Below are 26,158 nucleotides of genomic sequence, written 5' to 3'. Positions count from 1 at the left end.
AGTCTTTAAATGCCATATTATTAATAGCAAATACATTTTACATAAGGTTACTTTATAATCTTGGATCACATAAAAAACAAAACATACAGGTAATGTACAGAAAAAAAAATAAAATATGCAGATGAGCAGGAAGTCATGGAGACTGTCTCTATTTCAAAATATGTTCTTGAATGGATAAAATCAAGTTCTTCCAGGTTCTGAGGCAGTTGTGACTTAGAGCCACCACAATTTAGTATTTCCTATTTAGTATTTATTTCCTATTCAAACACACCCTTTCAATTTGTTTTGTTTTGAAAGTTCTCAGTAACAGAATGAGCCCACTCTACTCCTTCACTAGCCATAGTGCAGTTAAAACAGCAAAACCTCGTCCTAAAGCCTAATGCAGCCTGATAACAGTAGGGGAAGTGAGAATGAGCCACAAAACTGAGCAGCCCATCCAGGCTGGAGTTACTCGGATACAGCTCCTGTTTTTGCCTGAGGTATGTGATTCTCCAAGCTGCACTATAAAGGAGTATCTCTGTTTTTCTTTTTATGTATGCTCCCTTGCACAGGCTTGCAACATGAAAGCAATATAAACAGACCTATCAGCAGGAGCTCCTGAGTCACCTCACACCTCTTATCTAAAAAATGTAGGCGTTAAAAAAAAAGTTTATGTAATGGTAAATGCAAACATGTCACCTTCTTAAAAAAAAATTGGTAGCTTGGCAGTTGTTACTCTGAATCCCATAAATCCTCACATGGCACAAAATGCCAAAGCATCAGGAAGTTTTATATAAGGCAGCTTTCTTATCTAAAGCCCCTTTTCTAGTCAAAACCTTTAATAACTGTACAAGACAAAACTTTGTACAGCTCCTTGAGACCTAGTCCAAACAATATATAGGTGTTGTCTTTAGTGAAGGCTGCAATTGTATTTACTGCAATAAGAAAAATCAGTGACAGTCTGGACAATGGAGTAAATAAATTTGCTCTTGATTACTGAAGACTGAAAATAGGTCTGCCATCTTCTGAACTTACAGCAAACATTCCTCCTTAATGCCTGCTGTTCTTCGCTTTCGTAGGGCAGAGTTTGTACTGTGACTGGAGAAGTGCTGATGTACAAATATGATAGCAGGGGATTCCAGTCCTATGTAATCCTCAGTTTGACTTCAATACCTAATTTCCAGCTTTTGCTGAGTAGTAGTGAGCAGAGTCAACATACTCATCTCCAGGCTTTTTGCAGCTTAACTATTTCTAGCTGCCTTCACTAAGATACTCGCTACAAGTGTGCATGTGGTGGGAGGGTGGCACAGCTCTATTTATTTCAGCCAAAAAGCACACTCAGGCAATTGGATTCAGTCTTTTTTAATAAATTAATGTCATTCAAAATACAGTGCCAGAACATGATGCAGCTGAACATGCTAGTAAGGTTTGTCATGAAGCACCTGTGTTCATGTTAGGTTGGCGGCACCTCGCTACTGCTAGTGGTTCCTGGGATTAATGCCAGAGCAGCACTAGGCATCTGCTCTCCTGCACACACAGCACAGGATATTCCTGAAGTTTGCTTCCCCCCCAAAGTAAAAAACCTGACAGCTAAGGGATATCTATACACAATCACACTACAGTAATGCTTGTTATTAAATTAACAGAAAATAAAGACCTGGTTAATCCACACTAAAACTTTGTTTTACAATGGAAAAATACATCAGCAGCAGGAAGTAATATACATGAGCCAATGTTACTGTAATACAGAATGTGGAGGCATTTACTGATTAAAGCCCCACATAGACCCGCACTATGAGGGCTGGCAATTCCTATTGCAAGCCCAGCAACTTAAGTCCACACCTGGTAATCTACCAGCTGCTTGGAAGACCTGTATTCTAAATAGACAGGTATAAGTTAGTGAAAATAGAATACATGCACCTCATCATACAGCTTGACTGAACCTGCAGTCATTTTGCCCAGCATGTTACCATACAATGGAAGATCTACCCTTCCTACCACAGGTAGATCCATGGGATTTGTTTCTTTTTATTTTAATGGCATTACTATACCAACATAGATATTAGTATTTAGTAAGTGCAGCACAGTCCTTTAATTAGGCCACACTGACAATTATATAACTAGCACTTAAGTAGAATATCCAGAAGTAGTTCAAATGTAACTGGAAGATACATTTCAAAAGAGTTGTGAGATCATCCTAGAAACAATAACTACTTTTTTTCTGAAGCTAATTTTCTTGAACTGAGACTTTATAGAACTAGGAATTAATTCTTTAGACAAGTCAGATGCTCAAGCTCATGATATACATATATCTTTCTCAATTATCTGATAATAGTATTTGAGATTATGGAAGCATATCTGCTCATTTCACTAATTCATACTGAATGGCGGCAAGTGTTAGGTAGGGCATAAAAATACAATTCATGAAAGACAGCTCTGAGACTTCCGTCCCCAGACCTGTTCTTTCACAGCCATTTATTTCTTTTATTATTTTATAACTGAGCACAGACTCAGTTGTGCAGTCTAATTTGGGAGCTATACGGGTGGTAAAGTAACCATCTCCCCATCCAGCTCAAATTCATCAGCTCCGTCTGGTGAGAAGAGATATGTTGGAGGTTTCCACGGGGACTCTTCAAGGCAAGATGGATACAGCTTTCCTACAGTGCACCGGAAGTCTTTCCCCAAGTCCCACAGCACACGTTCCGATATGTGCTGCCTAAGGAACCAGCGGTCGAGTTCCAGGTCATACTGATAGGTGGCATACTTGGCTCTCTCGTTCATGTGAGTCTCCCGTATAAAGACACACAAGGAATTAGAGATGACAACGGCCCTGACGCACGGGTCAGAATAGCGCTTGGCAGGGATGTTTGCTGCCATCCTCCATTCATTTTTATTCACGTCGTAGATCTCCACTGTTACAGAAGACCCATCCACAGTACTGCTGGGGAGCCTTATCCCAGAATTGCTGGCAATATGCAGTCCTCCGATATAGAATATCTTATCACCAAAAGCAGCGGCTGAGGCGAAACATCTGCTCGTTTGTCGCATGGCCATCTCCACCCAGGCGTCCGAGCGAGGGAAGTAGCAGTACATCAAGTTGTGCGCCATGACGTAGATGCAGTTGTGCACCGCCACGGCCGTGCTCCACTGCCACGCGCAGGGCAGGGGGCTGACCATGGTCCACTCGTCCTTCTCGGTGTCGTACCTCTCCACAGTCCTCCTGTTGAGCTCCCCGCCGACACTGTCCCCCCCGATTGCATAGATGTATCCTTCACAGCACACCAGGGACGGCTTGATGCGCACAAAGAGCATCGGCGTCTTGGGGAACCAAGTGTTTTGCTGCGCGTCAAACCAGTAAAAGCAATTCACAGTCCTGAAGGCAGCCTGGAGCTTGCTGCTTTTACTGTGATTGGTTTTTGTGTTCTTCAGAGGAACCTGCCCACCTGCTATATAGATGTCGTTATCAGGAGTTACCAGCGTCCCAACCTTATGCAAGTCAGCGGGGGGGTTGCAGAGTTTGTAAACTTTCTCTGCCTGTGGGCTGTAACAGACAGAAGAGTAAAGACTACCAGGGTTTTCAGCAGCAGCTTCAATGAATATCATCATCTCCTCTTTTGTCATGCCAAGTCTGGGCTTGAAAAATTTGGGCATCGATTTGTACAGCCCTTGCACCACCACTGACTTATCATTAGGTGGCAAGCCTTGAAACCAGGCTCTCTGTGTTACTTCTGAAAGTGCATCGATCCGGATTTGGCTAAGAACAGAGGACAAATACTGCGAGCGTGATTCTGTGTTGTACTCCAGCCATAACATAGCAGCCTCACGCACTGTTTCCTCCTTTTCCACATTTAAATTGTCACTGCTTAAAATATCTATCAGTAGATCATGTGACAATTGCATGAAAGCCTCCTGGTGGTACACAGCTGTGAACTTGTGCTCCACCATTCTTTTAGCACTCTGTTTTAACTCTTCACAGCTGAAGAGATCAGCAAAACTTAATAGACGCACACAATTTTCTGCATTAATTTTTTTGATTAAGTATTCTCTACATCGTTGTAGCACATCATCTACCTGTAAAACAAAGAAACACACGAAGTATTACACATGCAATCTATGCTTTCGCACATAAAGTACCTGCATCTGGTGTTGAACAACACAGTTCAGGCATGGAATACTATACATACACAAAAATACAGCAGTGACTCACTCAACTGCTTCAAACAGATCAAGTACACAACGTGATTATGTCTGCTGGCAAAACTAATTTTCTAAATGTTAGAAGTGCACTGGTTTACTTCCAGCCTTCCAAAGGGACTGTCATGCAAGGAAGGATGGCTACATGAAGCAAATTTGGCAAGCAACTGCCATCTATACTGAGCAAACGGAACAAAAGTGTTTTGAAATGACTAAAGAGGAAGGATCTTTTAACAAGAATAAAGCGGTTCAGAGATTAGAAGCTGTTATTTCCTCCTCTGAACATTCCTACCTGTAAGAAGCAGGCCGTTTCATAGAGCTGCTCTACTGTGCTGTCGCTTATTGCCAGGTTACCCGTGTACGCGTAAGTGATGATGATCTGCAGAGTGGCTGCATCCACATTCCTCAGGTGTACGTGAGTCTGTTTGCTCTCGCTCAGCCCGCTCATGAACATTGCTCTGAGGAGAAACACACATTAAGACAAGGATCAGCAGTGAGTAAAGTCATCTTAAACAGTCACCTGTAAGCCTTTGGTGGTTACGCTTCTAAAGGTGAACAGTCCTTTTGCAGGCCTGTTTACAGGTGTGAGGATTTACCTTAGGCTAACACTTACTATTTAAGATAAAGCATTTGGACAGAACATGAAAAGAGTAACATCAGTGCCTTCTGCAGAAATACGTTATATTCATGCAAACCCTTCTGTGTTAATTGCAAACAGCTCTAATGATTTTAGAATTTTAATGATACAATTTAAATATTTTCTATGATAGGTGATAAGAGGGAAGAAACATCCTCCAGAAAATACTGTTGAAACATACACAGCTAGATTTTAGATTCTAAAACAAAAGAAGCAGATTTATGTAAGGGACTGAGCTAAGTCCTATCAAAAAGGATGCTCCTCTGGGAGGAGAAGAAATGGAGCAAGGACTAGCGCTCTATGAATTATTTCTTATATACCATTCATCACAACATGCAGTAAACTTCAAATTTGCAGGCAAAAATCAATAACAGAAAAACCTATCAGATCTAGTCTGGGAAAAAGAAAAGAGCGAGTATTTCCATTACATCTTCCTGAAAAAGACTAGAAAGGCAATTTAAAACATGGTTATTGTTTCCTTAATGCTTTATACACCTTTTGCCCATTCCGGTATTTTAACTGTAACACAGTTAAGAACCAACTGCAATCTGGTACTATAAGCCATGTAGTTGTCCATTTTCTTAAAACAGGGGATATTGGTTTAAAGAGCTTTATATTCAGGTTCAGGTTTAGTATTTATGGTTGTGCTAAAAATTCAGTTCAAGGCTCTTTATATTTATTTAGGGTTTTTTTAGGAAATCAGGCACCAGAAAAGTTAAAAGAGACACTGGGTGCACCTTTTAGTCCGGCTTCTGGCTGCAGCGGTGAAGGGGACATGGAGAGATACTCCCTAAGCCAAGCCATTCCAGAAAGCATCTGATACAAAGTATCCCATCCCCATTTCTCTGTGTTCTTCTAAGCTCCTTAACTCAAGGCAACTTGCATTTTAGCAGGGATCACTGACTGAGAATCAACTTGCTGTGCAGCTATTTAAAGGTAAGCAAGAAGGCACAAGAGAGTACAGAGACTCCTCAGAAAGGAAGAGGAGGCTCTGGCTCTTGCTCACACACTGCCATGCTGGAGCAGGGCTGCACACCCTTCAGACACAAAGACGGAAGGTAAGCTGGCTGCAACCACACACAGTGGTTGGATCACACAGAAAGATGCTTTGCTTTCCTTCCCCCTCCTTCAGGGCTATCAATTTTTCATAATAAAACTAAATTTAGGAAGCTGAGCATCTTTTTGTAAACCAAAGTAGAGAAGAAAAACAGAACATGACAAAACCACAAGTTTGATACTTCTTTTAACTAGTGCCAAAACCTCATTCCATAAATAATAAACAAACACATATGAATAAGAGATTTGACTGCACACTCTGATGCAGCACACTGGGTGGACTCATGACAGCTTTCCAGCCTTATGATTAACCACCCACATTAAATCTGGCTACATTTCCAGTGGCTGTTATTTTACAAATTGTTGGAACTATGTCATCCGCACAGGGCCAATGGTAATAATTATTATCTAGTGAACACACAATAATTGTGGCTAAAAATTGGACCAGATTCATCAGAGATGAAAAAAAGAAAAGCCAGCAGGGACAAAAAATTCTGTGAAAGTAATAAATTAATCCTTACACAGTTTTCTACAAGAAATGAGACAAAGTACAGAAAACATCTTGGATGTGTTCTGTATTGTGAGCCCGTCTCAGGGAAGGTGAATTTTTAAACTTTCCTGTGATTAAACAGGAAAGAAAAGTTATAATCCCTCCACAATGCTTCAGGAAGGTAAAATGTGTGGATGCCACCCAGACTAGTTTCAAGCTTCAAAATTCTTTCCAGACAGGCAGATTAATTATACTATGTTGCTAACAAAAAATGATTAATAATCATTGCAGAAAATCCATGGTGCCTCATCATCCAGGGTCTTACTATGAAGGCATTTGCAAAAAGTAGTAGCACTCAACACACCTTATTAATAAAAATGTTTTAAAATACCAGAACCAGGACATTTGGAAAACAAGAGCTACTGAACTAAAAATTTCAACCATAGGTTGGGGGGACCATGAAACAAAAAAAAAACCCAAACCACACACAGAAAAACTTCACTTGCATTGCCACAACACTCAAGCAAGGGAAGACTTCCTTCTGGCTTGCTGAGCAGAGAAAACCAGATGATTCAGAAAAGAAAGTCATGAGCTTGCACAGCAATCCCTGCTTTCAGCAGATGCTTCTACTAAGAAACTACAGGCTAACATGACAATGGAATTCCCGCAGTCAAGTCTCAATAATCCCTTGTTATCCTACCTTGGGAAATAAAAAAAGATTAAGTATTTTAAAGATTAAGTGTGAAGAATAAGAAATTTACTAATTATTCAGACTCAATTAACTCCCTAAAGAAAACGAGCCATCACAAGTGTGATTTTCCCCCCCCCCCTCACACTCATTGTTGAAACTACCATAAATATCTAGAATAAGTCCCAGAATGCCAGAAATTTTATTTTACTCTGTGTTGGAAAGTAAGGATATTTAGGTTTTGTACTTAAGTTACTGATCTTTAAGTCTCCCTAAAGACATTGTCAATCAATTACTATTACACTCAAAATGAGGCACCACAGATTTTATAGCATTTGAATACTTACCTGAAATATGAGCTGCACGTTGCAAGAACCATCTTATGGCAGGGAAATTCAGTGCCCTCAACAATCAACACTATGTCAGTTAGCAACTGCTGTTCATAAAAGAATTTCAACTGCTCCAGCAAGGATACAGCGTACTCTGTATTTATTTGCCTCTCCTCCTGGGTAGACATGACTGTATTCCATTAATATTTCCAAGACCAGAGAGAAAAGTCAAGATCTCTTCACCAAAGAAAGTTCAGTTGAGTGTTTCTGAAGTAGCCAGGAAAGAAACGGCAGGAGGTCTGTAGCCTTCAGAAGTGATACTGATAAAAGGGCAGTGTTATCTTGAACTGCTGAATCAATGTTTGAGACTTTGACCTCCTATTAGGTCATCATGCTTTGACTTGATGTCCCAATCTGTTCTGAGACTTTCAAGAGTGTCTGCAGAGCTCCCGTTGAGATCTATGATGCAGCAAACGAATGAACAAAAGTGAAGTCTGAGGTAGATTTTGTGGTAACATCTCGTAATCAGTGGCTGCACTTGACTGACTGAAAGCAGGAAAACAAAATTAATTTACATATTAGCATGTCTTGAAAAACCTTTCATAGTTACCCCTTAGAAGCAGTTGTCTAATAAACACTTCTAAATTAGTACTTCATTGTTTGCAATAAAACCCTTCTAAGAAAAAAAATTAAACAACAAAGGTATCAAAGAGAAATGAAAAGCAGAGGAGTTTATACATTAATTCTCATAGGACCTAGACTCACAAATTAAAATAATTTATTTTGTCAACACAGCTCCTAAGGCTGGAGAGTTAAAACAAAGTTCAATAAGACTTCATTCCTCCTCAAAGAATTACCCAGATTTCCCACTGAGTACACCTGTGAATTTCATTCGACCATTGATAAGATAACCACTTTTTTTTCCCCCATTTCTACATTAAACAGCAAGTTTTTCTGCTTCTTTGCTTGTATCTACTTAAAGCTTATCAATACCAGGGCACTAAAAATATAAATACAGTAATTTTAACATTCCATCACTTTCCAACAAAACTCTCAGCCTGTTTATTTCACCTTTGGCATTCTAGTAGAGATGAAGCAGAACTAGTGCTATGGATTTAAAAAAAAAAAAAAAACAACAAACCCAAAAGAAAAAAACCCTAAAGGTCTATAGTTCTAATGCATATTAAATTCTTCTGCTCCACGCAGAAGGGCTTCACCTATTAATATTTCACATTCCCTTGTTTTTCTTTCTGAGTAATTTCCATACAGCCAGGTAAGCTTCACTGCGGAAGACAGGAGAAAAGAAAAACAAGGAGATAATCAGAGCAAAGAGATGCTGGAATAGCAGGGCTCAAAACACCTACAGTGGCTCCAAGGTTTATAATCTTGTTTGGACATTTCTCCTCTTAAAAATGGGGTCAAGTTTTATTTCATCTTCTCTGTGAACACAAAAACCTATTTAAGAATGGGATAGTTGTGACAGTAAAATTACCATCATAATGGCCACCAGAGTACCACAGCTATCAAATGCTTCCAGATTTATTTAATCTTGCAACATTCTTCTGCATTCCAAAGCTGAGGAATAACCAGGACATGTTTGTCTTGTGTCTGAGATATTGCTACCACTACAGTTCATGATGAACAGAGAATGCAGAAACAACTTGCGTGAAATGACATTCCTTAAATTCCACACAAAAACACGAGATTTAGCATAAGATGAAGGCTGTAGAAATATCTGCCAGCCACACCGAAGATCTACTATTTCAACATAGCCCTGCCTGTAATACAATTCAGAAACAGCTGTCTTTCAACATTCACTCACTTGAAACAGATATGCTTAATTAATGCCACTTTAATTAGTACTAATTTAGTTTCCCTGATCTTTTTCTTTTTCAGTGATAAATATACACAAACAGGAACCTCAAACTCTTAGTTTTCCCTGGTTGTTTAAGTGGAAAACAGTCCAACGAGTCAAACCCAATGCTCACTGTTGAGGTGAAGGCAGTTAATTAAGGAAAACAGAAAAGGCTTTGATACTTGGGGGAAGGAGTAGACTCCAATGTGTGCTGCAATAACAGGTACTAGCACAAGTCTTGACTGAAGACCTTCAAGTTTCAGGTAACCTCTGAAGTCACTAAACCATAAATACATCGAGGATATAGAAATCCTGCTCCATCTAAAGCAATGACCTTCTGCCTCAGGTCACAGCTTCTTTCCACCAAGACAGTGTGCATCCCGTCTCTGCACCAGTGCCTACCCTCCTGGTACTCCGGGAACAGCTCACCATGCAACCCAATCCACTGACAGATTTTGCACTGAACTTTAAAGGGCTACAGAGATACACAGACTTCCTAAGTGTGTTAGGCCCACAGAAATAAATAGCTTGTGGCTCTGCTGGTATCCCGAGTCTCTCTACAGCATTGTTTTTCCTGGCTTAGGAGTAAAGTTTCAAGAACAATACAAGCTGGTGGATTAAGCTCTGTTTGGGCAGAGCATCAGTAACACTAAGCTTTAGCAAAGAACTCATTGATACCAAAACTTCCTTTTCTAATGTAATTGTAAAGAATATAAATATTTCTTCACAAACAAGAAAAAAAAAGAAAACTAATATGCACTGGTTCAGTCATTAGGTACCAGAACAAGTAAAGGATGCCATGGAGAAATTTATATACACCTGTTAGTAAGATTAAAGACATTTTTGGCAGCTAGCTGCTGACAGTCAGTAACTGAAAAAGCAGACCTGTTCAGCAGAAGATGACTTGAAACTGTGAAATTAATTACTATAAATAACTAGAACATTTGAGTACGACCCTCAGTAGCAGAAAAGATTGAGGAGATGACAGGAATCCTGTTGCAGAACATCTATGTGATGTGGATCACCTTTGAACCGTACATTTACAAAGCTGGAGTCTTTGGTTTATAGAAAACCATCTGTCGCGTACTCCAGGAAGTGCACATGGTAGGAACATGCTACGTACACGATTCCTGTTTTCCACATCCACACATGCAGTGTTTCACTGCCAACAATAACCATTTGCTAAAGAACAAAGTTTTGTCTTTTCACAAAGTCAGGACTCACATCCCACTGCCTTGTAACGGAAATAAATATATCAAGGCTCTCTTGAGTTTCTGGTCCAAAATTGCCAGAATTTATATTGTCATTTTCCCAAGAGAATTGAATCTGTTCAAAACATTGGTATAAGTGGTAGGAACATCATTTAGTGCCTAGAAAATCATCCAGGATTACCTACCTCTCTCACAACTCTTTGGAGAGTTCAAGACAATTTTGAAGGAGATACTCTCCTCACTTTAGAGGCTGAAAAACTGAGGCATTGAAATAAAAATCAGCTTGTCCAAAGTCATGTACTTCCAAAGGAGGAAAGCAAGGAGGCTTAGCTCTTCCCAGTCCCACCCCAACACCCCTCTCATTGCGCTGTGCCTGGCTGGCATACAGTCATTGGATCTGAGATAAATGAAAAACTGTGGACTTGAAAAAATGTCTGCAGATGCACTACTGTCTGCTGTAGTCCCAGTAACTATGCATCAGTGGACATTTCTCATTTATGGATGAAAAGATCTATGGCTGAAGTCAGCTTAATATCCTGAACTGAAACTCTGATAGAATAAAAATAATCCCTGTGAATACAAGTTCTAGGAATGAGACTTTCCCCTTGAATGATGTCACTGGAGTGACCATTTTGTTCTGGGTATTTCTTGGAAGCCAGCTATCCAAAACAGGACTGGCAGGTAGCTGCTGGAAGGCCACAGGGTGCTACACTGCAAATGAAACCAAGTAATTACCGGGTGATACAAAGCACCTCCCTATCAAACTGGAGAGCAACATTAAGTTGATAAGAGGGTTTGTTTTCAAGTAATTATTCCTTTTTGCTTAAGTAATTTTAATGAGGTGGCTTGTTAACACTTGTTCATGTACTTCAAATCTGAATGAGACCATTCAAAAAATTAGTCATCAAATGTTAATGAGTTATGGGATAGGCTATTAATTGCCTTCCTTGAATCTGTTTATTTTCTGAGGTCAGGCAAAGATTGATAGAGATTTATATTGCATTACATACATGGCAGTGTGAGCACTATACTTCACTCTGTAACATGGAATAGGTATATTGACTATTTCCAGTTTAGTAGGGAAATGTATAAGATACATAGATATAACATTCTTCAACTGGACTTACTTTCTTTAAAATATTTTCTTTCCCCCCCAAATTATAACAACGGCAAAATAAATATAGGCATCTTTTGGTGGGGGGACTTTTTAGAGATTCTGATTCTCAGAAAAGTCCTTCTGAAAATCTCATTAATTAGTCTGTCAGAGTAGATGCCTAACTTCCCATAAAATGGTGGGAAACATGTAAAAGATCTGTGAAAGTGTCACAGGTTACCATCTGCATCTTCAGCCATCTAAATACCTCTTGAAGTCTAACTTCACTAACTACAATTCACACTTTAAAAAACACACTTTATTTTCCATATGTCTGGAAGAAAACTTAAAAAAAAGCCCAACAACCCAAACTTATCTCCCTGCCCATTCAATTTATTTAATTTAGTTTTAACTAATTAAAACAAAACCAAACCAAAGTTTAAATACTACTTTTGTGCACTTTTAATCAAATTCCTATTTCCTTCCAAGGGCAGATTCATACAAATCACAAGTAAAAACACGTCAAAAGAAGTGAGTCATTCACTATTTTTAACATAATAAAAGGTCAGAATTTAGACCTGAACAACTGTAAGCCAAACTACACAAGCCTTGGTGTGTGGAGATAGCAATCCTCCCAGCCAGCAACACAGTGCTGTGCCCAGCTCAGGCACTTCAATACTTGGTTACTCTCAGGGATATTCTGAGTTACAAACCAGCCAGTTTCAAACTTAACATACCCGCTAATAGCAAGGGGGAATGTGAGCACTGAAACTGATTGGTATCAATTATGTAAATCAACACACCTAGCCAACAGATCCCAAAGATAGGAAAGAAAGAAGAAAAAGGAATTGGAAGCTCTAGATTCTTGAGTAATGTATCAAATTTGCATCCTTGGCAGTGAGAAAGAAAGGTAATTGATGAAGCAGTTCCAGACTTGGAAGTTTTCCTTTCTTCCACAGCCATCAAAGGTGTCTTTGATAGCACAGTATTCCAGAAAACTGACGACATCAAGGAGATTCTAATAAGACAACAATGTGAAATTTCACTAAAAACAAGGAGAGGTTTCGTCTACAATGTTATCTTGAAAATGACTGTTTCTTTAGAAATTACTACCGTTTTCCATACATATTATGCTTGGGAGGTGAGTTACAACTTTGAGGTAGGCGAGTTTTCTGAAACTACATGGCAACTAGAGATTAGAAGTGTCAGACTCCATGTTAACAACATGTCTGGTCACAATGCACTCCTGTTTTTCTGCTCCTAAAGGAAGTTATACACTAAAGGAAATACCTGCTCAGAAAGAAAATTAGCATTTATGACATGATAAACCAACAGCTTAAATTGGCAACTGGACTTCTATGCTGAGCACAGGTAGTTTCCATCCCCAAGGGTGTTTCTGTTTTGCGGAAGACTTGACCTGTTTTGGAAAATTAACCTTTAAAAAAAAGTGGGCCATGGATGTCTCCAGTAAGATCCAGCCATGTATCCTGTATATACAATTTTTTTTTCTCTCTGAACTACAGTACATTAATGAAGCTAATCTGTTTTATGTAACAACTTAAATTCCAGCTCAAAAGCACACGTCATTTTCTTAAATATTCACTACATGACACTCGAGTATAAATTCAAGCAGTAAGAAATTAATTAGTCATTAATGTAGCTTAATTAATTGTAAGTTAGCTCCTGAAAGGTTAAGTCTTATAATGGATATCATACTCATGCATATAAAATTTATTCTCAAAGCACAACAGCCACTAAACCAAGAAAGAGAAATTTTAGGGTCTGCACCAATTCTGCTCAGTTTCATAATCATGTGACCAAAACAAAAAAGCCTGCTTCAGCAAAGAAAAAAACAACAACAACCGTCTGTCTAAAATGTAGTCAAAAATATTAAATAAGCAGCAACAATAAGCACCAACATCTTTTCTTCCTCTTTGGTCTGTTCCTGAAAGATGCTGCTTACACATCTTTGAGTATAAAGGGCCCTTTCTACTCGACACACAAAAACAATTAGGAAAAAGGTGTGACACCTATACTCAAATCATGAGACTACTTATACATCAGAGTACATGCAATACTAGCAATTACCTATTTCTCCAGATACATTTCTAAGAAACTGAACTATACTCCGTGTGCATTTTAATAACCTCTTAAATACATCATCTGAACAAAATTCATGTAGCTACAGTCCTAACTGAGCTCACAACAGCACACAGCCTTTCGGGCCCATTATGATCACAAAATAGATGTACATGATGTAGAAAAGCCAAGCTGGGGCTTTGCAATAAAACCTCTACATTTGCACATGCTAAGTGCAGTACAAATCCATTTCTAAATCATAATTAAAGTTATTTGAAAAGCAGCAGGTATTTATCCCGTTTCATAGCAGAAATAATGGTAAACGCTGGAAAAATTTTCGGCATGCAGATTTGCTAACGTCAAAACTATACTATGTGTTAGTCCAGAAAAGCTTACTAAGAACTAAGTGATTCTTTAAAACCACATATGACCACAGAAGCCCACCCCGGGTCACTGCAGGTACCCACAGTGTATACATGCACAACTAGATGGATCAGTAGGGAAGGCAGGGGCAGCCCCAAGGAACAGCAGTGCCACTACCCTGCTGTTCTCCTCCAAGCCGCCACGGTGTGTGTCCCTGCGAGCGCTGCCAACACAAACACCGAGGTTCAGACATCCCCACCTGCTCGGCCCAAGGGGAGCCCCGCTACGCCCCCACCCCCTGCGGGACGCGGCGATGCTGAACTAGGGGCGAGGGAACACATTTCTTCCCTCTCCCCGATGCCCAGGTGTGCCGTCCCGTCCCTTCACAGCCTTAATCCCTTTCCTGCTTCCCCCACAAGGAAAGGGGCACCTTTCCGCTCCTCCAGCACCGCCGCGCTCCGGGCTTAGTAACGATCGCGATGGCCTCTCCTCCTTCTCCTCCCGGGTCTCCCGGGAGCCAGCCCTGCCCGAGGGCGCGGAGACGGCCCCCGCTGCCACCTCCGGCGGTGCCCGGCGGTGCCCGGCGGGCCCGGGGCCGCGGGGCGGGAGCGGCCGCGGCGGGAGGGGGCGGGCGGGAGCCGCGCCCGGGCGGGCGGGGGGAGCGGCTGCCGCAGAGTCCCCGCTGCCCCCCCAGGACCGAGGCCCCCTCGGGGCGGCCGCTTCCCCCGCGGGGACGGGAAAGGGCCCGGCGGCCGCGGCGCGGCGGGACGCGAGCGCGGGAGCGCCACCACCACCGCCATCCTTCCCCCCCACACCCCTCCGCTCCGGACAAACCTCCGACCGCCGCTTCCTCTCGTGCCTGGCCGTCCCGACCGCGGGCGGCCGCGGGGAAGCGGTGGGGGAGGAGGAGGATGCGGCGGCGGATCCGGTCTCTCTCCCAGGCTGCGGAGGCGGCGGCGGCGGCCCCTGGGCGCGCAGGCGCTGCTGCTGCTGTTACCGCCGCCCCCCCCACCCCCCCCACCTTTTCCTCTTCCTCCCCCTCCTCCTCCTCCTCCTCACCCGCCCGCCGATACGGAGCGCCGCGCCCGCCCCGTGTGCGCATGCTCGGCCCTCGGCGCGGCGGCGCGGGGGAGCGGCCGGCCCCGCCCCCGGTTTCCTGCCCCTTCTCCCGCCCGCGAGCGCCCCCTGCCCGCGCGGCCCGGCAGCGGCGCCTCCCGCGGCATGGAGCGGGGCCCCCCGCGCCCTCTGCTGGCAGGAGCGGCCCGCAGCCACAGAATCCATCCCTCGGCTTGGGAAAGGCCTTCGAGATCACCGAGCGCGGCCTCTGACCGGACACCACACTGTCAACAGGACCCTGGCACTGAGGGACACATTCAGTCTTCCTTTAACACCTCCAGGGACGGTGACTCCACCACCTCCCTGGGAAGCCCACTCCAGCGTCTACTCACTCCTTCTGTGAAGGAATTCCTCCTAGTGTTCAACCTAAACCTCCCCCGGTGAAACTTGATGCCGTTTCCTCTCACCCTGTCGCTGGCAGCCTGGGAGAGGAGAGCGACCGCCGCCTGGCCACACTCTCCTCCCAGGGAGCTGCAGAGAGCGATAAGGTCCGCCCTGAGCTTCCTTTTCTCCGGGCTTACAACACCAGCTCCTCACAGGACTTGCGCTCCAGACTTGCTGCAGCCCGGAGGTCTGTGGGTTTCAGGGTTAACACCCAGCAGGGTCCTCTCCCCCTGGGACCTGCCTTTGGTCCTTCAGCCGTCCTGGAATCCTAGAATGTCCTTTGGCCAGTTGTGGGTTTACTGCCCTAAAAGCAAAGTTCACCTGAGGTTGGTGGGGATTGGAGCTTACTTTGGGATGGAAGGAATTGACAGGGGCACAGGAGGCTGAAGGGAGGTACGAGGGAAAGGAAAATACACCTTTTTAAAAGCCATCCAGTGTTGTTTATTTTCTTTATTTCTATTTGGCTCCATCCACCAAGAGAAAGGCTGTGAATTTCACTTCCAAGAGGTGAAACTATGATGGATGCAGAGTAGAGCTGGGGATTTAAAACTTACCAGACAAGTTATAGAGTCATTTAGAACGTTAAGGGTTAGAAGGGACCTTAAAGACCGTCGAGTTCCAACCCCTCCGATACAGGTGTGGACACCTCCCACTAGGTCAGGTTGCTCAAAGCCCCATCTAACCTGGCCTTGAACACTTCCAAGTATAGGGCATCCAACAGCCTCCCTGGGCAGCCTGTTTCAGTGCCTCACCACCCTCACAATATTGAATTTCTTACTAATATCTAGCCTAAATTTCCTGTCTCACTCTGTAGCTATTGCTCGTTTTCCTGTCACTACAAGTCATACAAACTGCTGTCAGTGGAAAGGACAAGCTTTGGTCCGCAAGGAATGGATCAGTAACCCTTCCCAAACATTTTATAGTTTGTGTTTTAGTACAAAGGATGCGTCTAATCTGAACATTATAGAAAGAAAAAATCCATAAATTTTGGGAACTTCCCAACACAGGAACACGAAGAGTCTCTAAGCATCCACATCTCCTTGTTTTTCCTAATCACTCACCAGCCTGCACAGCACATGCGTTGGGCTTTTTCTCCTTCCACCTTCCCAGTACCAGGGGTCTCTCATTTGGAGATGTGCAATTCCAGAGCAGTAACTCAGACTCTCACCTCCTGTAAAGATGCAAGGTAGAGTCAAATTGCAGCTTCACATTTCATAAATTCCCATGACACCCAGTGGAGTATGGGAAGAAGTGTTTCTCCTGCTCATATGGAAAAAACATAACATCTGTCAGCCACCTCAGCCATGTCAGGATGGAAGAGCATTGCTCCCTCTACTCAGTACTGAACAACTGGTAAACCTTGAAAAAAACCTTGGTCTTGTGTCTTCTGAGGATTTTTTCATGAGTGCTTTTAACTGCAGTTTGAATCAGAAGATTGGTAGCATTTTCCTTTTTTTCTAAAAAAAAAAAAAAAAAAAAAAAAAAAAAGGAATTTCCAACATTATAAAAGGGAAATACCAGATTTACTTAGAGATGCAGCTTAAACATCTGCAAGATGAGACTGCCAGCTTTCTGTACGCCAGCTGAAGGCTTTTACAACTATTCCTATCCTTGTGTTTTGATTTTCCTCCCACACAATGATGGAAAAACGTTCCCTGCATCACTGTTAAATGAGCCTCAGGTGGGAGGAGGAGTGGACAAGTAGCAGCTGCCTGCCATAAAGAGGGTAAGCAGAGGACTGGGTTAGTTTTTTGCTGGGCTGTAAGCAGCAGCAGCAGCAGCATTGACATTAGTTTTTGGGGCTTTAAGGGGGTAGGATTAGCTTAGTTCTTGTAGGGGGTTTTGCTTGGTGGTTTGTTTTGTTTTTGTGGGTTTTTTTCCCCTTCCATGCACCACTCTCCTTCTAAACGGTCAAAGTAATTATTTGGCCTGAGGGAGTCTGTAGGATTTTTGGTGCTTTCAAGAGCTGCACGGGCCACCCTAGATGGAAGCTGAAGAGAGCTCCAGCATTCCTAAAGCCTTCTGAAAGTCTAGGCTGAACCATGTGCTAGTTTGTAAGAGGTCTCAACATAATTTTTTTTTTGTCTTGAGTCTTCTAAAGAGTTGAGCTACTGTGTTCTGATTTATTAGAGTCTTGCTCATAAAGCTCTGTGTGATGGTCTTGTATTGCTTGCAAGTATTAGTTAACTGAGGAGACATCTAAGTGTGGGAGGAAGTTCTGTCTTGTGAATTTTATATGGCTCTGAATGCAAATGTACATGTGAGGATTTTGGTGGGGTTGTTTTTGCTACCTATCATTTGGTTTAAGCGTGGGAAGCAGGGTGTTACTGAAATACTTTGTTTACTATGTTAGTTAGCTGTTGTTGTTCTTAAGTATGGTATAAAGTGCAAATCCTGAATAAAAGAAGTTCTTATTGTAATATGCAACAACACATGCATTAGCATTAAGAAGCATTTTCTTTGTGAAGTATAAAATGGCTGAATGTGTGAAGTTTTTTTCCTTCTTCTTTTTGTGTGTGTGGCCTCTTGCTCAAGGCTAATTCACCAAAGGCTTTTTTGTTTATTGGCTGGGATACTACTTAGAGATGTATGCATCTAAGACTACTGAAGTTCTGCAGCTTTAGAGCATGCTACAAGGTTGCCTTGAAGGACTAATATTGAGAGCTGTGTACAAAAGCTTGCTTAGCAAAGCCCAGCTGAAATCTTTGACCTTGATAGCAATGTCAGTTTTCTACCTTCTGTTTGGAAGACAGTAGCTTTGTTTTCTTTAGGCAGGGAGAGGAACGTCTGCTAAATTCTGACAGAGCATAAAAATAATGCAGTTTTTAAAGTCATGCAGTTTTTAAAGTGGTTGATAATGATCACTTCCCTCTTTCAGTGTTTAAAGAAAAATGAATACTGGCTCAACTTCAGAAAGTGGATCGTATTCCACAAACCACCCAAGACCCTTTTTTTATGCGCAGCCATCAGCTCAACAGCCTTATCCAAATCCATGGTACCTTGGTCATGCCTACAGTCCATACTGTGTACCTGCTCCAGGTAAGGTAAACAGCAGCTCTTTGTGGGATCTTTGCTTAGTTCTTTCCTCTACTCTTGCAATATCTGTGTTAATGAGCCTCTTGAGTGTTTAACTAATACTTAATAAATCAGATTTTGACAACTTCAGCACTACATTAATTCTGCCTTAAATATGTAGCTTGTGTGGTGGGAAGTATCTGCTTCTGGAGAATGGAAGCTAAGCAAAATATTAAGTAATGGTCATCCTGCAGACACAGGTCTAGACTAGAACATACTTAGCAATTAATATGCATGGCCATATATGAATTCCGTATGTACATGCATGATAGGTATAGAAAAATGTAACCTTAAGAAAAATATTGTTAAATACACCTTGTAAGTGCTATACCTATGTGAACTTCTCTCTGGAGCTGTCTCTTTCAAAGACAATGCTATTGTAATAGTCTGTAAAACAGCCAAAAAAAAAAAAAAGTACAGAAAACAACTTGGGGAATGTTCCAAGGGATGAAATCAAGCTTTGGTTAAAGTGTAGATGTTGACATAAGCTATTCCATAACAAAGAACTCTCTCTGAGTTTTCGCACCAGATTTGCTTCTAAGCAAAGGTGGCCTGTTTTATTTACCAGTGTGTCTGATCTTGTAGCTGTCCCTGTCTATGCAAGTAAATATGACTCAGGATGACTTATTTCAGAATGTCTTTTCTTTCTGTCACCAATGTCTAGGCTTTCGAAGTGGAAATCCATATTTTCCATTTTATTCTGTTGCACTCCATGAGTACCCTGGATTTTTTGTTCCGCAGCATCCAGTGCATGCAAGAATTAACAGAAGGCCTTATTTTAATGCTGCCCCACCTTCCCCTATGTTTTATCATGCAACAAGATTTAGACATTATAGCCCTGGGAAGAAAATGGAGACAAAAGAAACACAGACTGATCCTAGACAGCCTGAAAGCAAGCAAAAAAAGCATCAAGATATCCGTACAGAAACGAAAGGTTGCGATGCAGGAAATATAGCCTGTGTTTCTCCTGGTATAGGTAGAGAGACTGAAAGTACTTCAGAGAAACAAGATTCATTTGGCTCTTCTATTGTGGTAGACAGAGAGTTTCACAATAAGAACCCTGCCAGCTCTACACAGTATAGGAGTCTTCCTACTGGAAGCTATGCCTTTGAGAAGGAAGAAGTGAGGATAGAGTATGGAAACGGCTCTCCAGCTATCCAGCTGTGGAAGTCCTTTAAAGAAACAATCCCGTTGTATGATGTGGCAAGTGGTAAACCAGTTCCAGAGAACTTAGTGCCACGTGACTTATTTTCTGTTAGCCCATGTGAAGGCATGATATATGGCCCTCGTGAAAGGGAGAATATGCTGCCAGGAGCTTCCTTAGATGAGAGAAAAGCTGTTGTCACCTCCAAACAAGGTGCTGAAACTGTGCAAGAGAAAGATGTCCAAAATGAAGTGATGCTGGATGCAGAAAAGCGGGCAAAATCCCCCCCAGGTGATACCATGGCAGTGCAAATCACAGACTTGGCAAGATCTGTTGGTGTAGATCAACCAGTGGTAATAGCTAAGAAATCTAGCACTAAAAGGTCTGCAGTTTCAAAAACTTCTCAAGAAGAGCCCAGCTTTATTCAACAAGCAGGACTACTTCCATCTAATATGGAGGTAATGAGTGACTTTCAGCAGAAAAAGCTGAATTTAGGCCATGGTGCAACCAATGAAAGTCAGACAGAAAAAAGTATTTGGTGTGACAAATCAATTGAGAAGTTTGCTCCCTCTAGCAGCTGGCTGGCTTGTCTGGACAGTATGGACACAAACTATGAGGTTTGTTTGCCACAAAGGAAGCGCCAAAGTGTAATCAGTCTGTCTTCTGATGACATGTCCTCTAGAGAGGAAGGCTCATCAATTGATAATGCCCCAGTGTCTTATTTTGTGCCTGACTATGTGCTTCAGAAAAGCATGTATACTTTTCAGAAAAGTACAGAGGAGTTAGAGAAAGAACAAATTAAAAGTGGTGGGTCCCTTAATGTAGATGAAATGGCAGGAAAGGAGCATGTGAACAGCTTGAATGACCAAGATGTCAACTCTTCAAACATGAAGATCAAAGAGGCTTCCAATAAAGGTAGAAAGCTGGGAGCCCTTTCTAGGTCTTCTAGTAGGAAGGAAATTGATTCTCTCAACAAAAAGGCAACTAAGAGTTTGTCAGAAGTTGAGGACTCTGAAGAATATTCTGTGAAGGGAGAAGAGGATGATGAAGATGGAGAGGATGAGTATGAGGAGGAAGAGGATGATGACATGGATGAAATCGAGTATTTCTTTCAAGAAGCCCCCCCATATGGCATCTTGAGGCCAAGTAAAGGAAATTTCTACCAAGTTGACCAGAGAGTGCTTTGGAAACCACCTAAAAATGCTGTACCAGCACAATTAATTAGCTGGCCTGCTCAAGAGAAAACAAAAACTAGGAGTGGGCTTGTTGAAAACATTGGTGTAGTTTACAAGCCAAAGAAGAGAGAACAAGATGAAGTTGTATACAGTGACTATGGGTATTATGGAAGAAAGAGGCCTATGACAAGAAGAGAAGGACTTGAACACCAGAGAATGCTACGGAAATTCTTGGGAGGTGAGCTAATTGCCGAGGACAAAGTGCTGATTAGTAGCATACACAAAGAACACCTAATTGCAGTTTCAAATTGTAGCTTAAACTAGTGGGAAGATTAGAGCATGTTCTAGCTTCAAATTTGGCCAAGAGCCAGAAGTCCTGCAGAATACCTTTTCTGAAGCAGAGGACGTTTGCTGCAACTTTTTAACCTATTGCATAAGGACTCTGCATTTTCACAGCAGCAGAGAATAATGCAGAAACTCTCCTTTGTGTTATATTTGATATATTTAACTCTCTGACATTAGTGGCAATTTATTAATTTGTAAAGCTTAAGATAATTTGGATTATGTATTTACTGTTGCTTAATATTTTATAAGCTCTGCATTTAAGTTTATACAGTCTGACTCTCCTATCACAGACTAATGCTGGGTGCATTAAATAGAATTAAGTTCATTATAATCTGGTGGACATACCTTGTGTAACTTTCCTGCAGTGGAGGAGTCAAATTTTTTTAATTGTAGCTGCTGCTCTCTTTTAGCAAAAAAAAAATTTTGTATTTTCAGAAAATTGGTGTGAAACTGTATTAAATTTGACCTGGAAATTATTTTTTAATTAATTAATCAAAGGTACTTATTTGATACTCATTTAATAAAAAAATACTCTTAGCAATTGAATTAATCTAAACTGAGAATTATAAGAGTTATGTGGTCACTTCAATAGGTGGCTGTGGTTTAGTACAGTCTTGTATTGTGAAAAACAACCAAAACAGGGTGATTTACCTCTAATAGCAGGTTTAGTGTTCTTAAACTTTATTTTCTTTGTTCAAAATATGTAGAGTTAATGTGTCTTGTAATTTTTAAGTGTGGTCTCCAGAAAACTGTTTCAACAGACTCCTACAATCAGATCCAGTAGCTGACTTTGTGTTCTGGCTTGTGGATCAAACAGTACACCAGCATTAATTACCAAGACTAAGTATTGACTTTTTTTAAAAAATTTTAATTAGGAAGGCTGTTAAGGGAGAACATGGGGATACCACCTGAAGAATACTGGATTAGAAGTGGTGCTAAACCCAGATTTACCAGCCATGTACGTGGTAGTCTCTCACCTCCAGTAAAGAGCAAAGAACAAGGTACAACTTTCCCTGTGTGTTTTGTTCTTAAGGAACATTCAAAAGCATGACATGAAGCAATAGCAAGCATGTAATAGTTGTACAAGATTTGAAAATAATAAAACTAATCTTTGTTGCTTTGATTTTGATGAAATGCCTGTTAGTCAGTATATCTTGGATATATTTACAGCCTTCTCAAACTGAAACAGGGTAATAAGGCTGCATCAGAGCTACTTCTGGGGATTTTTTAAAGGTATTATAGAAGATCAAAGCATTAAATGCTTTGATGTGGCCAAAGCAAAGCCTTTATTTGTGCAAAGTTGTTACTGCCATAAAAAACGGTAGTATTAATTCTTTATCCAGATAATGCTACTCTTGATAGCAAATGCGGTGGTAGCTCCTAATTTTGATCAGTAAAACATATAGGGAGTTCTATGTGGCAGCTTCATATGCCAGTCCTCAGAAAAACTAGCATGGACCAGCAGTTGCCCTGACACCGCTGAAGAATGATTGAGTGCAAATCATTGTGCTCTAGTTAAGAAAAAGATGAAGAAATCAGTTATTTTAACAAGGTAAAAGCTTAGATAGTTTCTTAGCTCATGAAGTAGAATGTTTGGGGTTTTTTATTCTTTGTAGTTAATGTCTCACTTGGAGTTCAGAAATGGTTTGGATGCTTTTCAAGGGTGTTTGAGTGTAGGTGCTGCTGGAACGGGTATAGAGTTTGCTGTAGTGCATGTATTGCCACTCTCCCGGGTCATGTATCTCAAGTAACTCAGGATCAGTTTATCAAATTATGGGGTGTGAGGCTATCTTCAGAACAGACTGGTTTGCTTCTCTTCATTTCACTGATAAAATACATCAGCTTTCCTATATCAACAGCCAAGCAGACAGAGTATATTCCTTAGAGTTCCTTGTCTGCATTGCTTTCCTGCTTGAGCATATTGGGGTTTGGGATTATTTGCCTCTTGCATTGGAGGCTTTCTATCTGCAGACTTCAGTGTTGTAGGGTTTTGTTTTTTTAATGCTAGAATGCTCTAGAAAACATTTTACTTAAGCAGCATTGTTCTTGGCTCCTCTACAACAATGTCTAAAAATATGATAATAGTTCTAAAATAACTGTTACCTTTAACTTTCAGCATGCTTCTTCCACATCTTTGAACTCATAGATGGTGCAGCAAACTGAGGATGTTTGGTCTATTCCTTGCTTACTCTTCTTCTTTTTACAGCCCAGGTAGTTTGAAGAAGTCATCACATTCAGTGTTAGGAAGCAGGAACTGGTGGTTTCCAAACCCTCTTTGTGCCAATGGATGCCTCAGAAGTCTTATTAAAATTACATCCTCTTTAAAAATGTTGCCTATATTAGTATTGCTTTTTCACATTAAAGTGCCCCTCAAGTAAGGAGGTTTGTCTAAAAAAAAGATGTATTACTGCTTTAGCAGTAATGTCATACACTAAATTTGACTTCTTGAGCAGTGTACTTGCAGTGCACAACTTCAAAAGTCAGAAGTTTATTAAGGACAGTGGGTGAATTGGGTCACTTGGACAGCACCAACTAGTCTTGAACACTTGAATAGTGAACTAGAGCAGAATTATCCAGTGCACTAGGTTCCCTTTTTACCACATTAACACCTATCCAAATTATTACACGAAGTTCAATATGTCCAGAATTATGGTGAGGCAGTGATTAAATATTGTAGATGGACAAGACTTGCTTGACACGTGTAGTGTCAATTTTATGTTACTAAAATGGGTACAAAAAAGGCAGGGAGAAAGAGGAGCACCACAGACCAGCTGGTGAAAGTCGATGTTAAATTTGCCTTGAGACTATGCACTGGGGAAATAACACCATTTGTATCTTGTTTTTTAGTGTGCCCACCTTTGGTTAAACCAAAGAAGAAAAGAATGGGCAAGCCACGGTCAAAACGTAGAGCCATGAGACATGAGGTGGAAGAAGTAGAAATGTGGGAGCTGCCTAAACACAGTGTACACAAAGGTTGGTATACAGTGACAAGCTACAAAAATGACTATTACAAGCATTTTTTTCTATCTTGGGGACTGATCTTTCTTGGTTTGAACTGCAGGGATGTTGGATAGTTTGTGAAATACTAGCAAATGCTACGTATGCAGACAAGGTGGTGGCGGGGGGAAGCAAGCTAAACTTTGAGCACTTAATCACCTTGCTATGAATGCCAGTGTAGCTTTGACTAGGTTAAGTTCCTCATTTGTTTAATGTAAGGATGGGGGAGGAAACCCCCACCAAAACCTGCTGTTTTAGTCTAGTTGCTTTTCAGACTACTGTACTGTGTTTTTAAAGAGCTGGGTCCTGTGTCACTTTGCAGTGTATGCTTTTATTTAAGCTACTTATCTGTCTCAGCCCGAATGATTCGTAATTTGATATAACACAAATGCATATAAATAATTCTTAAGATCTCCAGCTTTATGGAATAGGAACTTCTGGCTATTTTGGGGGAAGATGGAAAAACAGTGGAGGGAAAAATCGGAATGAAGTAGATTCAGCATTAAATATGCTTTTGTACATTTGTGTAAGAGTCTGAAAAGGTTGTAAATTGAAAAGCGTCAGTAGATACAAGAAGCTACCTAAAAGATCAGATTTCTTTCTGGAAAAGAACAAGTTAGCATAGTAAAATGAAATCAAATATTCCATCAGGAATTACATGAGTTAAAGGTAGTCTCTCTCTCATATATTAGACAAAGGATTAAACTTTAATCTTGGAAGTGTAAGGAAGGTTGGAAACAAACTTAGGCTGAAGTGTCTTACTAGTGAAAATCGGTGTCAGTCCTGGAGCCAGGTTGTTTGAACGTTAGTCCTAAACCTTTAATTGCTGATCAGCTTTTAGTAAAAGCATGCAGGAAGCCTGCATAATCCCAAAATACTTATATTTTTTCCCAGAAATAGTTGATATTTCTTGAATACATTCAACAAGGTAGTTATAAGAGCACACTGAGAATGTGATGCGAGCTTCATATGGAGCTCTTACCTGTTATGCTGGGATATTCTGAAGTCCAACACCACTAATGCACATTTAAATACTTGCTGGGAAGTTGAGTACATACTTCCAATATCAACCATTGGTGCCTGCAATAGGAAAAGGCAATCACTGATATCTAGTCTGTCTTTAGAAGTAAATTGACATAGTTTGGAAGTGGAATTATATACATGCCTCAACTTTTTTTTTTTTTTTTTTTTTTTTTTTTTTACCTTTAGGGCATGGAACAAGGAAGACCCTCTCTAAGAAAAGATAATTGCAAAAATTGGGGCAGACGGGGGGAAATACCAAAGATTTGTTTTGTATAAATCCAAGATTTGATTATTATTCTCTTGTATATTTTGTAAGTTGCTGTTCACTCTAAAAGGGCAAGAAGTGACACTGTAAAGACTGAGGACACAAGTAAAATGGAATGAAGTTATTTAACACCAAAGTCACCTTTTTATAATTAGCACATCCACTATTTAAATAATAAATTTCATAGAATTGCACTTTGAGACTTCTTGTGTTCCATCTTTACACGGTAGCAAAAAACCTTAAAATGGCAATGTATGTGCACAACTGCTATTATGTCATGACGGTTATTGCTGCCCTGTTCCTAGACTCTGCAGGATTGTGAAGCCTGTCCATGTCATCTCATAGTCATATGATGTGCACATAAGTACAAGATTCTTTTCTATCAGCAGCATTTGTTTTTGTCAAAATGGAAAGGATTATAGTTTCAGCTGTATGAAGTCAAGTGCTGTTTTAAAGTTTCAATGCAGTTCCTCAGATCTCTCTCATGACTGAGGACTAAAATTAAAGCATTGAGTTGATGTGATGCTTTCCTCTCCTCCCCTTTTTCTCTGGAGATTTTTGAGTCCTTTATGGAGACCCTAAGCTGGAGAGATGGATCTGAAAGGTAAAACAGAAGTTTTCAGTGGTGTGCCCTGTTTTCTGACTTCTTACTGATCACTT

The 26,158-nt window shown here is 41.0% G+C and overlaps 2 protein-coding genes across 8 annotated transcripts; one reads left to right on the top strand and one right to left on the bottom strand.

The window, feature by feature from the left end:
- Positions 1-1,331: 1,331 nt before the first annotated feature.
- On the bottom strand, positions 1,332-25,365 carry KBTBD2 (kelch repeat and BTB domain containing 2). Of its 5 annotated transcripts, none has more exons than XM_066192615.1 (5): positions 25,193-25,365; positions 16,536-16,645; positions 7,392-7,919; positions 4,466-4,631; positions 1,332-4,050 (listed from the first exon to the last, which is right to left on the bottom strand). In XM_066192615.1, exons 3-5 carry the CDS (start codon positions 7,559-7,561, stop codon positions 2,515-2,517), a joined length of 1,872 nt encoding a protein of 623 aa, XP_066048712.1. In that variant the 5' UTR covers positions 7,562-7,919; positions 16,536-16,645; positions 25,193-25,365; the 3' UTR covers positions 1,332-2,514. The 5 variants fall into 5 exon arrangements, with proteins under 5 accessions (XP_066048712.1, XP_066048721.1, XP_066048730.1 ...); XM_066192624.1 differs by lacking the exon at positions 25,193-25,365 and adding an exon at positions 16,993-17,073; XM_066192633.1 differs by lacking the exon at positions 25,193-25,365 and adding an exon at positions 16,772-16,809.
- On the top strand, positions 17,257-25,692 carry LOC136294641 (uncharacterized). 3 transcript variants are annotated; one of them, XM_066192582.1, is made up of 6 exons: positions 17,260-17,528; positions 18,353-18,513; positions 19,214-21,106; positions 22,089-22,214; positions 24,061-24,186; positions 25,420-25,692. In XM_066192582.1, the coding sequence occupies exons 2-6, from the start codon at positions 18,366-18,368 to the stop codon at positions 25,455-25,457; spliced, it is 2,331 nt and encodes a 776-aa protein (XP_066048679.1). In that variant the 5' UTR covers positions 17,260-17,528; positions 18,353-18,365; the 3' UTR covers positions 25,458-25,692. The 3 variants fall into 3 exon arrangements, with proteins under 3 accessions (XP_066048688.1, XP_066048679.1, XP_066048670.1); XM_066192573.1 differs by having other exon boundaries at positions 17,260-17,535; XM_066192591.1 differs by lacking the exon at positions 22,089-22,214 and having other exon boundaries at positions 17,257-17,535.
- Positions 25,693-26,158: the final 466 nt, after the last annotated feature.

Source organism: Chamaea fasciata, unplaced genomic scaffold (genome assembly GCF_029207755.1).
Source record: "Chamaea fasciata isolate MVZ Bird 193981 ecotype frontalis unplaced genomic scaffold, bChaFas1.0.hap1 SCAF_1, whole genome shotgun sequence".
NCBI classification, from domain to species: domain Eukaryota; kingdom Metazoa; phylum Chordata; class Aves; order Passeriformes; family Sylviidae; genus Chamaea; species Chamaea fasciata.
The sequence above is the reverse complement of the archived record's forward strand: the minus strand, read 5'-3'. Positions and strand labels throughout refer to the sequence as shown.

Bases quoted from the DNA above. Each gene is read 5' to 3' on its own strand.
- KBTBD2 (XM_066192615.1), bottom strand. From the start codon at position 7,561: ATGTCTACCCAGGAGGAGAGGCAAATAAATACAGAGTACGCTGTATCC. The intron at 4,632-7,391 runs GTAAGTATTCAA...GTTTCTCCTCAG, and splicing joins ACGTGCAGCTCATATTTCAG to AGCAATGTTCATGAGCGGGC. The intron at 4,051-4,465 runs GTAGGAATGTTC...TTTGTTTTACAG, and splicing joins AAACGGCCTGCTTCTTACAG to GTAGATGATGTGCTACAACG.
- LOC136294641 (XM_066192582.1), top strand. From the start codon at position 18,366: ATGAATACTGGCTCAACTTCAGAAAGTGGATCGTATTCCACAAACCAC. The intron at 18,514-19,213 runs GTAAGGTAAACA...ACCAATGTCTAG, and splicing joins ATACTGTGTACCTGCTCCAG to GCTTTCGAAGTGGAAATCCA. The intron at 24,187-25,419 runs GTTGGTATACAG...TTTTACCTTTAG, and splicing joins TAAACACAGTGTACACAAAG to GGCATGGAACAAGGAAGACC.